The 13,258-nt window shown below is 43.7% G+C and overlaps 1 protein-coding gene across 6 annotated transcripts in view; it reads left to right on the top strand.

The window, feature by feature from the left end:
* PAK5 (p21 (RAC1) activated kinase 5) overlaps positions 1-13,037 on the top strand; it is a 332,259-nt gene extending 319,222 nt beyond the window's left edge. For 4 of the 6 annotated variants that reach the window (XM_085003097.1, XM_021077404.2, XM_021077406.2 and 1 more), the window contains 4 exons: positions 1,215-1,349; positions 2,965-3,070; positions 3,371-3,433; positions 3,696-5,207. In XM_085003097.1, the coding sequence (XP_084859223.1) occupies positions 1,215-1,349; positions 2,965-3,070; positions 3,371-3,433; positions 3,696-3,757 (366 nt within the window). In that variant the 3' untranslated portion in view covers positions 3,758-5,207. Of the gene's footprint in view, positions 1-1,214; positions 1,350-2,964; positions 3,275-3,370; positions 3,434-3,695; positions 5,208-11,313; positions 11,555-12,113 lie in introns of those variants that run through there. The other 2 variants (XR_014831914.1, XM_021077407.2) reach the window with 2 other exon arrangements.
* Positions 13,038-13,258: the final 221 nt, after the last annotated feature.

The following is a 13,258-nucleotide window of genomic DNA, read 5'->3' as shown; positions in this document are numbered from 1 at the left end:
TCACTTAGCATAATAGCTTCCAAATCCACCCATGTTGCTACAAATGGCAACATTTCATTCTTTTTTATGGTCGAGTAGTATTCTATTGTACATCATTGCCACATCTCTTCTATCCATTCATCTGTTGATGGGCACTTAGGTGGCTTCCACATCTTCTCATAATCTATTAAGGGACAATGTTTGGATATTTAAGATGAGGGCCTAGAAATGGGAAACGGCTTTATTGGGATGGAATAGTGTAACTAGAAGCTGTGGGATGCACAAGACTACAGACAAGCACACATGCAAGGAATTCATTTCACCTGGGCACACTGTGTTTCCATACATTATAGTGCAAAAGGAGATCCCAAGAGAAGAGAAGCGTGGAGGAGGGGCATGGACAAATCAGGAAGGACAGTGACAGAGGTTAAGGCAGACTCTTCTCTCTTCCCCTTGGATGAATACTCCACTTGTTTATCTCACTGTGGTCCCAAGAGCATCAATTCTCCCTGAAGGTCAGGGCTCGGGTGAGAGCAGGAATGCAGCTAACTGATAAGACGTGTAATGAGGCCGAAAGGGGGAATCGACTGTGCTTTATAGCCCAGCTGTGGCTTCTCATTTTCCTGACTTCCCATTCTTTATCCAGAAAGGATGGCTTGTCATCTCTCCCTTTCCTTTCCTCTATTCCTTGGAAGCTGTTTTATAGAGCAAGATTTTGTGCACACTGCTCCAAAGTGATAAAACACAAAGGAAAGAGCCCCAAAGATGGGGACAAAGAACTATTTTTAAAAATCCCATTAATAAAAGAATCAGGATATAGTGTGTTGTGTCGTGTAACTTTTTGGAGTTTGTTATGAATATGCCAGTTTTTTCCCTTCTTATGGTTTAAATGCAACTTTCTTCTGTTTATGACATGAAACTTTGAATGGTTTTTTCCAACCACCCAAGTTAAGGGAGTGAAAAAAAAAAAGTTCTAAACATGAGAGTGTTAAGACATTCATGTGTACTGATTGTCAGAATCTTCACTGAAATTGTCTTTAAAAAGCAGATGAAGACCATTAGCAAACACTCGGTCACTCAACACTTCAGCCCATAAATCTGAATTGTAACCTTGGAGAGGCTGCAAATACCACATTAATTTATGAACGAGTATGGATCCCTTGGGTTCCCTGGACACATCCAACATTTCAGAAGGTTCTCTTTGCCTGTGATGATCAGTGGATTGTGCCCAACAGGTGGACATCTGGTCCCTTGGGATCATGGTGATAGAGATGATTGACGGCGAGCCCCCCTACTTCAACGAGCCTCCCCTCCAGGCCATGCGGCGGATCCGGGACAGTTTACCTCCAAGAGGGAAGGACCTGCACAAGGTGAGATGCAGCATCTGTTGGTGAAGTACAAAATCAATTTGCAATTTTCCCATCACTCTGTAGTTTTATTTGATTTTTTTTTTCTTTTTACAGCCACACCTGTGGCATATGGAAGCTCCCAGGCTAGGGGTGGAATCAGAGCTGCAGCTGCTAGCCTATGCAACAGCCATAGCAACACTGGGTTGGAGCCACATCTGCAACTTATGCTGCAGCTTGCAGCAATGCCAGATCCTTAACCTGCTGAGCAAGGCCAGGGATTGAACCTGCATCCTCACAGGTTTGCAGGATTCTTAACCTGCTGAGCCACAACGGGAACACCACCCTGTAGTTTTAAAGACTGGCACATCCCTTCCGAGAGCGGATCCTGCTTTATGGGCATGGACTTTGGAATTAGAGTTACTTGCATTCAAATCTCTTTCCTTCTTGTTCACTTGAGCAAGTGAGTCAACCCCTCCATCTCTAAGTTCATCTGGAAAATGGGGTACACCTGCTCCTGTCTCATAGGCTTGGCTGGAAGGGTAAATCGGATGCTCCACTCAACACTCCCTCACTGATAACCTATTTCATACTTGAGACTGTTCTCATTGCTGTCACGTCACAGCTCAAGTCCCCAGATTTCCTGATTCTCATAGGGATTACATCCTAGTTAGGGAAACAGATGATAAACTACAGACAAATGTATGAACAAATAATTTCAGAGGAGTTCCTGGTTGGTCATGGCTTAACGAAAACAAATCTGACTAGTAACCATGAGGACGCAGGTTCAATCCCAGGCCTCACTCAGTGGATTAAGGATCCGGCCTTGCTGTGAGCCATGGTGTAGGTCAAAGTTGCAGCTTGGATCTGGCGTTGCTATGGCTGAGATATAGGCTGGTGGCTAAAGCTCCGATTCGACCCCCTAGCCTGGGAACTTCCATATGCCATGGATGCGACCCTAAAAAAACAAATAATAATAATAATTTCAGAGAGTGGTTCACACTCTGAAGCGAATAAAACACTGTGATGTGAGAGAGTCCACCAGAGAGGGGATTGGCAGCTAGTTCTGGTTGAGGAGTGAAGGAAGCCTTTTCAAGGGACTGGAGCCTGATTGGAAAGAAGGAGCAAGTCATGCAAAGATCTGAGAGAAAAATGCCCCAGGCAGAGGGAGGAGCAGTGCCCAGACCCCCAGCCAGAGCAAAGGGAGCAGGGGGAAAGGCTGAGACTTGTCAGAGGGTAGGCAGGGGCTGGCTCGTGCAAGGCAATGAGGAACATGGTTAAGGGACCAAGTAGGGTCTTTTCTGTTTCCCAAAGATTGTCAGGTAAGGCCAAGCTCGGAAAAAATGATGCTAAGTTGAAGAACCACCACTGAGGGAGCCACCAGTGGCAGCAGGGCTTGCTGAGAGGTGCCGTTTCCACATATCAGCACTATATCCACGGACCCTACACATCTCCCCTCCCATCCACCTCCTGACACCATCATGTCCTCACCTGCTGTTGCTTCCATAACCTCTTTCTCCTCACACTGACCTTCTGGAATTTGACATTGTTAATAGAATGATTTTGCTGGGAAACCATTCTAGGGAAACTGGCTTGGGTTTCTGTGTCAGTGCTCAGGATGGCATCTGGGTTTTCACAGGTTTCTTCCATGCTCCGAGGATTCCTGGACCTGATGCTGGTGAGGGAACCCTCTCAAAGAGCCACAGCGCAGGAACTCCTTGGACATCCATTCTTGAAGCTGGCAGGTCCGCCATCTTGCATTGTTCCCCTCATGAGACAATACAGGCATCACTGAGCAGAGGATTCATATAGGTGACAAAGCTACACGGGGACATGCAAATAATTCAGGACAACACAAGGAAACCAGAGAACTTGCAAAAGGCCTACTACGTCTTCCAGACCAGCTGATGGGTGGGACTGCTCAATGACCGGCAGGGTTCGGCAGACCAGGGCATCTTCTTGTGTCTTAAACAGGCATCTCTCCACCAACAGGGGGCGTGGTCATTTGGAACACGGCTTTAATAAGTCATTATTATATTTTTCAGCCCTTCATCCAGCAAATCAGAAGGAACTCAGTACTGTCACGATACATCCTCGCCACATGCAGGGTAATGCATAGGATTTTCTATATTGAAAGAATACTTTTCTGGCAAAAAAAAAACAAAAAAAAAAGAAAGGAAAACAAAAAGCACTTTTTTCTTAATGGTAGCAGTGTAATGTATTTTGCAATGAATTTGTAATTTTTCTGTACGATAGTTTTGATAATTTATAGTACTTTGATGTCACGTAGCCCTTGTATCAGTTGAGGTAATACTTGTTTACTAGCAAGAGTTTGAACAAAGTCTTTCCTACTTTTTTAATCCCTTTCAGAGAACCAACGACTCTTTAGGAACTTTGAATACCGAACGACTCTCAGTCACCGTCAGCTTTAGTAGAAAATAATCTTTCTTATATTAACAAGTGTCTTATGTGATGGAAGAAGACTTAACGGTGATGGTGATGGTGCGCCTTTCATTTTTTCCAACCAAAAATAATACCATACAATTTGAGCCACGGTATACCACCAAAAGCACTCCTTGGAATAAAGTGAAATATTTGGGGGGGGGGGGGAAGAAACACATTTTCTTTCAAGGCTATTCATAGCAATCCGTCTTTTGCACAGCAGGATATTTCTCCTAGTACCCTCTCTCAAATGGGTACTTTGAGGTCCCCTTGTGGCCAAATTCCCCCTCCCCTCCAGAACAATATTAGTGCTAGAATCATTTGTATTCTGTTCCCCGAACTGAATGTTTCCAAAAAGCTGTGAGAACTCCAGTCTCACAAAGGGAAAAGCGAGAGAACAGGGCAAGATGTTTGGTTTGGTTTGTCACTGTTTTTAAAACTCCATACGCTAGCACACCAAACCCTTGTCTGCATTTACCTTGGTACCACAGTATTAATCGCTGTTGTTTCTGTATCGTACTGGAAGTCTGGACTCTAGAGGATGACTTAGGAAGAGGGTATTTTCCCGGGTGTGATCTGAACTCAGTTGTGACCGATGTTACGTGTTTCCGACCTAGGAGAGTTGTGCTGCTGACTAGATCTTCTTGAATGTTGATAAAAATGAATGACTACTACAATACATTTTGTGTTGCTTGTTGGATGAATTTGCATGTTAACTGTAGGCCAATATAGATTTGCCTTTAAAACTCCAAAAGAGCTACATAGTCATCATTAGTTTCTATTAATTATGCATCAAACGAAAAAAGCCATTTGTTACCAAACTGGAAAACCAGAGGCTTTTCTTAATGACTTCACATACTGTAACAACTATGAATTTAAATTTGTGAAACTGCTCTGGTTGCTCTAAGCATAATTAAGAATGTTTGTAATTAATAGGTTGCTAATTATTTATTATAGTTAAAAAGGAAAAAAAGGCATAAAATGACCTTCTACTGATTAGATTTTCAGTTTGTCCCTAAACTGGAAATGCCTCATCATAAATAGGATCTATGATTTTGTCTAATAAAATACAACAAATCAATGTTTATGTAAAATATTAATATAAATATGTAAGAATGAAAATAATCTAAATCCAGAAAATGGCAGTCTTAAAAGTTAATGGAACAGATTGTATTAATGTAACCAGGACTGTGTAGAAGTAGAAAGAAAAATTCTTTTTTAAACCAGAGCAAATATTAAAAACCATTGCAGAAAATAGTGGATTTTGGATTCCAAACATTTTCGACTGTGTAATGGAGATTTTTCTGTAATTTTCTTATCACTGGGTCTTTTTTAACGTATTCATTAAGTTTACCAAAAGTTACTGTAGCTTAAAAGGTTTTGTGAGCACTAACTATTGGCAGAAACTGCACTTGCAAATAAAAATAAATGTTTGCCTTTTTTCCCATCGTGTTATTGGAAACGCCTGTGGTTTCCTAAATTAGTTTCTCGACTAACAAAAAATGGTTTCTTTAGGATCCTGGGGAGTGCAAATGAGTTGCTATAAAATTCTATGTAATATCATGATGACATGAACCAAAGGTAAATATTCCCATCCAGAGAGGTTATAAGTGGTGCAAGACAATGGTTTAGACGTCACTCTTGAGGAAAAAAAAGTATTAAATTCTGGAAGGCCAAATTCAAGGAAAGTCCAGTTTCACGGCTAAAGACTCCTGCTCTGTTTTCTGTTCCGAAGATGCTGAACTGATCTGAATGTTTTTACCAATGAAAGATATGAAAAGGAGATTGATCTGGATTAGACAAGCTCTCTGGTAGACTGGAAGAGAGTTTGGGGCCCCCTCCTCCTCTTTGGGTGACAAGGGACACTTTAACATTTATCCTATGCAGGGAGTTCCTGTTGTGCCTCAGCCAGTTAAGAACCCGACTAGTACCTGTGAGGATACGGGTTTGATCCCCGGCCTTGCTCAGTGGGATAAGGATCTGGCGTTGCCACAAGCTGCAGCTTGTGGTCACGAATGAGGCTCAAATCTGGCATTGCTGCGGCTCTTGGCATAGGCCAGCAGCTGCAGCTCCAATTCAGCCCCTGGCCTGGGAACTTCCATGTGTCACAGGTCCAGCAGTTTAAAAAAAAGTGATTTATCCCATGAAGGTCAGAGGGATACTGGATATAAAGAGTTCATTTCTCCTCTGGAAATTTCAGAAAGTGAAAACCCTAAAGAAACAGTCTGAGGTTAGCAAGATGACATCTCCTGATGGTACTGAGTTTTGTGCCAGTGAAGAGAAAGATGGAAGCAGCCTCCCCCGGGCAAATCGTGGAAGCCATTGGAGAGCAGAGAAGAAGACACCAGCTTCCTCTGGCTACCATAGAGTATGGCAAGGGAGCAGGGAACACGGCAACCCACTTAACTAAGTAATGGGATGATACCCCAACTTTTAGAGGACATCGGAGGCTGTACGCAAAGGGAGCTATGGCTGCTTTTCTGCAGAGGGAAGGGGTCGGGGAGGAGCTGAACCTGACTCTAAAAACCACATATATCATCTACTACGACCACGCTAAAAGCAGAGTCTTCAGGAGGATGAAGATATCCAGGCATCACCTCTTTCTCCAACAGCATCTCCAGGGCAGCTGACTGCAGCCAGCTGGGTTACTAGAATCTGCTTTCCCAATGGCATCCCATAGGTTTGGGCCAGAAGTTAGTGTGAGTGTCTGTGATTTAGGGGAGGGTCTGAGAAGAAAGAAATGGAGAGTAAGAAAGCACATCTTGGAGTTCCCAGTGTGGCTCAGTGTAAAGAACCCGACTAGTATCCATGAGGATGTGGGTTCGATCCCTGGCCTTGCTCAGTGGGTTAAGGATCCGGTGTTGCTGTAGCTGTGGTGTAGACCAGCAGCTACAGCTCCAATTTAACCCTAGCTTGGGAACTTCCATATACTGCAGGTGCGGCCCTAAAAAGACCAAAAAAAAAGAAGAAGAAGAGGAAGAAGAAAACACATCCTGTCTGCCTGCCTGCTGCTACCTCTATCTCTTTTTCTGATACAAGTGTAGCCCAAGCAAAGAAGAATGGAATTATCTCAAATTCAGATGAGATCATTTTTTAATGGATTACATATATGGAATTGGAGTAAGTTCTGGTTGTGTCCCCATTACCCATTGCGAAGAACACACTCAGTAGCCCTCACTGGAAAATAAAATCATCCCATGAAGTTATCAACTCAGTGAGTTCAGATTCTTTGGTCAAACCGATCAAATGAATATCACCGTGTCATCAAAGAAAGAGTAAGGAGATTGCAGGCAGAGAGGAGATTGACTTGGTCTAAAGCAGGTACAAAATGGACAAGCCTGTCAACCTAAGCCTTGCAATGTGTGCACTTCGAGTCAAGTGAATAGGTAACTTTAGTGTGGGTTCTGCCCAAAGGAGAACCTAAGAGAAAGATTGACACACAAGTATTTCCTGGGAGGTGACCCCAGGAAGCTCATTCAACTTGGCAGAGTGGAGAAGTGAGACCAAGAGGGGACAGAAGTTGTTTTGTTTTTAAAGTGTGTATTTTTTTCAAAGTGTGTATTCCTGTTGTGGCTCAGCGGAAACAAATCTGACTAGTATCCATGAGGAAGCAGGTTCGATCCCTGGCCTCACTCAGTGAGTTAAGGATCCGGTGTTGCCATGGACCTGTCGTGTAGGTCACAGATGTGGCTTGTATCTGGCGTTGCTGTCGCTGTGGTATAGGCCGGCAGCTGCAGCTCCAATTTGACCGCTAGTCTGGGAACTTTTATATGCCACAGGTGTGGCCCTAAGTGGACAAAAAAATTAAAAAAAATAAAAGTGTATTAAGGAGTGGGTCACCACTATGGGCTCCAGGGACTCAAACCCACTGAAGACCTAGAAGAGATGTTCTAGAATTGTCTTTCTAGAGGTGAAGATGCTGGGATATTTCTCCACCATCTCCTCTCCCTTGTTTGTTGAGAGTTCCTTCCAGAGCATTAACTCCCAGGACTTCCATCTTGCCCTGCACATGGGCAAAGTTCTTTCCCTCTGACAAACAGTTGGGGAGGCTTGGGAAGCTGTGAGCATGTACTGAAAACAAATGACCTATAGGAAGGGCTGAGGGAATGGGGGGGTGACCCTGACAGCATCTCCTATGTAAAGAGATCTGATAAAGGACAAAGAGGGATCTTGAGAAAGTCTAAGGCTTCCTGATTTCTGGATCAAAATACACTATTTTAAAAGCAAAGGGGAGCAGTTCCTGTTGTGGCTCAGCAACAACGAACCCAACTAGTATCCATGAGGATGCAGATTCAATCCCTGGCCTCACTCAGTGGGTTGAGGATCCAGAGTTGGCACAAGCTGCAGCTTAGGTTGCAGAGGCAGCTTGGATCCTGAGTTGCTATAACTGTGGCGTAGGCCTGCAGCCTCAGCTCCAATTTGACCCCCAGCCTGGGAACTTCCATATACTATATGTGTGGCAGTAAAAAAGGGGGAAAAATAAAAGTAAAAGCAAAGGGATTTCTGGAGTTCCCTTGTGGTGCAGTGGGTTAAGGGTGACTGTTGTGGCATAGGTCCAATCCCTGGCCCAGAGAACTTCCACATGCCAGAGATGTGGCCAAAATAAATAAACAGATGAATTAATTAATTAAGAGCAAAGGGATTTCTTATCCTGAAATATTTGCCTATGTAGCAAATGCTTTGGTAATTATGCTTCATCACATCAGCATTTTGAAAAAACTAAGGCTAGGAAAGACTTCAAGGTCATGTATGATCCACCTTAACTGAGCCCAAGTCTCCAATACTTGGTCAAGGACAGCACACGAATCACAATACCTGAATACACACACGCACACACATATCCCACAGAGTTTAGTTCCATGAGGGTAGGGATTTTTATCTATTTTATTCACTGAAGTGTCCCCAGCCCCCAGACCAGGGTCTAAAAAATTCCGGATAGATGCAACCAAATACTCGTTATCTCATTTATCACAGGAGTCTTTGTGACTCCTTCCCCAGCAGACAACCTGACAGGTTCCATCATTTTAAATGACCCTTGAAGAGTTCCTTTTGTGGCTTGGTGGAAATGAACTTGACTAGTAACCATGAGGATGAAGGTTCAATCCCTGGCCTAACTCAGTGGATTAAGGATTCAGCAGAGCTTTGAGCTGTGGTGTAGGTCGAAGACGTGGCTCCGATCTGGCGTTGCTGTAGCTGTGGTGTAGGCCAGTGTCTGCAGCTCCGAATCAACCCCTGGGAAACTCCATATGCCTCAGGTTCAGCTCTAAAAGTTAGCCATCGGCCCTGAAGTTCTTAGCCTACTTTTGCATGCTAGCGCTGGACCCTCTCAGCTGTCTGAAGCCTATGCACTCAGAAAAATGTCTTAAAATGCATAAAGTAAAATACACAGGCTCACAAAAGAAACTAACTGAAACATAGTTATATATATATATTTTTTTCTTTTGTCTTTTTGCCTTTTCTAGGGCTGCAACAGAGGCATATAGAGGTTCCCAGGCTAGGGGTCGAATTGGACCTACAGCCGCAGGCCTATGCCACAGCCACAGCCACAGCAACACAGGATCCGAGCCGCATCTGCGACTTACACCAAGCTCACAGCAACGCCGGATCCTTAACCCACTGAGCAAGGCCAGGGACCGAACCTGCAACCTCATGGTTCCTCGTCAGATTCGTTAACCACTGTGCCACGACGGGAACTCCTCAAAATATATTTTTAATGTTATAGTTACAATGCATTAAACGACAAGATCTGTGAAGGGCCTAATAACTACCACAACTTCAGAGAAGGAACGTAAGTGAATTTTTTAGGTATCTCCGATAAATATATTGTAGTGATTTCTACTGATGACACACACCCAGGACCTGCTTATACTATGGCGTCTTGGTGCCTATGTTCATAATTGAAGGACCTTTCATCCGAAATCAGTAAAACTGAAGGTGTAATTTTTTCTCATCCAAGTTCATGGACTCCGACCATCTTCCCCACTCCCCCAAATTGACCACCTCCTGAGTGGTTCACTGGGCTGGGGATGGAGAGAATCTGTTCATAGGAACATTCCCTGAATTCAAAATAAACTGATATGGAAAAGTGTGGATGCCAGGTTCAAAATAAGCAAAAAGCCACATCAGTCTATTTGGATTTCTCATGAACATATAAGGTGAACAAAATTTGAACACACATGCCAAGAAGGATGCTAGAAAAATGTCATTAATGATATCTTTTTTCTTTCTTTCTTTCTTTCTTTGGTTGCTCCTGCAGCATGCAGAAGTTCCCTGGCCAAGGATCAAACCCATGCCACACCCGTGACAACACCTGATCCCTAACCCTTAGGCCACCAGGGAGCTTCTCACTAGGAATACCTTTAATGGAGCATTTCCAGTGTACCAGGTGCTGTGCTAGGGACTGAAAGATACTGCCATGAATCCTCAAATAACTTTGCAGAAGGTAGTGAGCTCCATTTTTGGATGAGAAAATGAATGCAGAGAAGCAGGTAGGCTGATAGCAAAGGCTTTTCTTTAACCGGCAAATTATCATGTGCAAAATTACCTGGCAAGAGAGTGAGTAGTAAAACTGCCAATTCTAGGGCCTCACCATAGCGATTCGCGATCATTGGGTTGACGCCCTAGAACTGATATCTTTCTTTTTTTCTTTTTCTTTTCTTTTTACTGCCACATCCATGGTTGAATCAAAGCCACAGCTGAGGGCTACACCACAGCCACAGCAACACAGGATCTGAGCTGCATCTGCAAACTGCTACATCACAACTTGCAGCAACACTGGATCCTTACCCTGCTGAGCAAGGTCAGGGTTAGAAGCTGAGTCCTCACAGACACTACGTCAGGTTCTTAACCCGATGAGCCACAACAGGAACTCCAGAACTGACATTTTTTTCAAAGGTCCCTTCGGATGGTTCTGATGTTGACTGCTTGCAAGCTGCACTTTGAGACACACGGATTTAAATCTGAGTCTGTCTGGTTCAGGTTGCGTGGGCGTTTGTCCTGGGGAGGTGTTTGTGCCCAGAGCAGGTTTGGACCCCCTCCCCCGGAAAACACCCACAGCACATGCCCAGCTCACTGCCTCCACCAGATGTCGCAGGTCACTCCCTCCATCTTCCCTCTCATTTCTCCATATTCTAATCTCTGGTGTCTCCTCCATTCACGTGGCTTTGCCAAATCTTTATTAACAGAAAGACTGGATAATTGGCGAGAAGAGAGTGGTTGTAGTGTAGACGACTGTCTTGGGCTGGAGAACTGTCTCCCCTGCTCCCTGAGGCAGCTGCACTGGGAGCTATTTCCTGACAATGTGAGAACCCTGCAAAGAACCGGGCTCAGAATTGAAATCAAACTCCTCCTCTCCCAAGAGAAAGATGTATATGGTTCATCCAGCCTGGCTTTTCCAGGCAGGCAGACCAGCAACTGGCATCCTTTTGTGCCCAGAGGCATTTGTGTCTAAATATCCAGGAAAAAAAAAAAAAAAAAAAAAAAAGGACAGTTAAAAGGGTAATTGAGCATCTGTGGTTTATTTTTCTTTCCTCATCTCTGAGCTCAGGAAGCAATGCAGACAGATGAGCCACCGCCCAACTCGGTCCTTGGAGCCTCCAGGAAATGCGGGCCAAAGGCAATGAATATGAAAGGAGCCCAGACCTGGGGCTCAGGGCTTGAGTTGGTCCCTCTGGACACCTTGCCTCGTCCACCAGGAGACCACCGCCCCTGCCCTCATCAGGAGAGCCTCCTTTATTCTGCTTAGTTGACGATGAAGATTTTAATCAACTAAAAGACTGAAAAATAAGGTGAGGTTCATAGAAATTAGGCTGAACTTGGGACCTAATTTTAGGACTGCTAGATAAAGATGCTGCAATTAATGAAAATAAGTCATAGTACTATGGCTTTTAATACATAGTGCATATCACAGGTGGGAAAAATATCACTCAATTTTCTTAAGAAATTTGATTCTAGAAAGATGTAATTAGTCAGTTTGGACACAGGGATGTGGCCATGTGACAACATTTTAAAAGGTAGGAAAGTGCCAGGGCATTTTGTTATGTTTAGAATGACCTGTGTGTGTGTGTGTGTGTGTTTTCTTGTTAGTTCTCCCCCTGTTGACTTGTCAAGTTTACTGCTGTACAATAGCATTGAGCCTACATGCAGTAAGTTCTCCAAAATGGTTTGCTGAATGAATGAATGAATGAATGAATAATTCCAAAACTAGTAATAAGTCCTATGTTTTGTGAAAGCGAAATTTTTTTTAAAGACAAATGTACTTTTGTAAAAGTAGATTAAAGTACTAGCAAGTAAATATGAGGTTTTCAGAAGTAAGACTTAGGAAAGTCTAAAACTTTTTTTCTAAAGGGGTTCCAGAAAGTAAAGGACACTCATTGACACATCTAAATGTCTGTTTCTCTCCAAATCCTTGAATGATTCCAGGTAAGTAGGAAATTTCTCAAAAATACATAAGATTCTAAAGAGGAAAGGGTTGGTTATGTTCAGGACGTGGGGGTGAGCTGATCACAGATGAGACAAAGGTGGAGGAAACATTGGGGTGGGGGCAGGAGGTGTCACCAGCACCAAACCTATCTCCTTTTTCTTGTGCAACAGACAACTTTCATGAGGGATCAGGGCTTTTTCCTCACTAGTACCAGGCAGACACTTAGAAGAGATCACGCAAGTAAAGACAGGGTAACCGAGCAACAAACATTACAGGAGAGAAACTGGCGGATATGTATCAAGATTGCAGGGATAACAGACTTCTAAGGATGTGTTACTGTCAACAGTTGAAGACTTGGGGGAGATAAGTCAGGAGCTGCCTCTCTTTGGGTGACAGTTTTATGGGGGTGGGAAGATTCCCAACCTAACACCAGAGAAAAGGGTTTCCCCTGTCCTATTTACATCTTATGAAAAAAAGAAAAAAAAGAAAAAAAATGATTAGAAAGTGAGTGAAATTCAAACTATTTACATTTCTCTAGGAAATTTCAATAAATTGCTTTTTATTATTTCAAGTAAAACTCAACCTAAGCTTTTTAATATAAGGGAAATGCTGGGGTGTTCCTGTTGTGGCACAGACGAAAGAAACGAATCTGACTAGTACTCGTAAGGATTCGGGTTTGATCCCCTGGCCTCACTCACTCAGTGGGTCAGGGATCCTGTGTTGCTGTTGCTATTCTGTAGGCCAGCAGCTGTGGTTCCGATTTGACCCCTAGCCTGGGAACTTCCATATGTTGTGAGTGTGGCCCTAAAAAGCAATAAAAAAAGAAAAAGAAAAAAAAAAAAAGAAAGCAAAGAGGGAACTGCTGGACACAAGACCAAGACACATCAGAAGCTATGTTCGACCAATCATTCAAGAGTTGCCATTATTGGAGTTCCCACTGTGGTGCAGTGGGAACAAATCCAACTAGGAACCATGAGGTTGCGGGTTCGATCCCTGGCCTTGCTCAGTGGGTTAAGGATCCGGTGTTGCTGTGGCTGTGGTGTAGGTCGCAGATTCGGCTGGGATCCTG

Source organism: Sus scrofa, chromosome 17, assembly GCF_054392235.1.
Source record: "Sus scrofa isolate SSC_HxYL_T2T_F1_AM1 chromosome 17, Sscrofa_HxYL_maternal_Yorkshire_Landrace_v2.0, whole genome shotgun sequence".
Classification (NCBI taxonomy): domain Eukaryota; kingdom Metazoa; phylum Chordata; class Mammalia; order Artiodactyla; family Suidae; genus Sus; species Sus scrofa.
The sequence above is the reverse complement of the archived record's forward strand: the minus strand, read 5'-3'. Positions and strand labels throughout refer to the sequence as shown.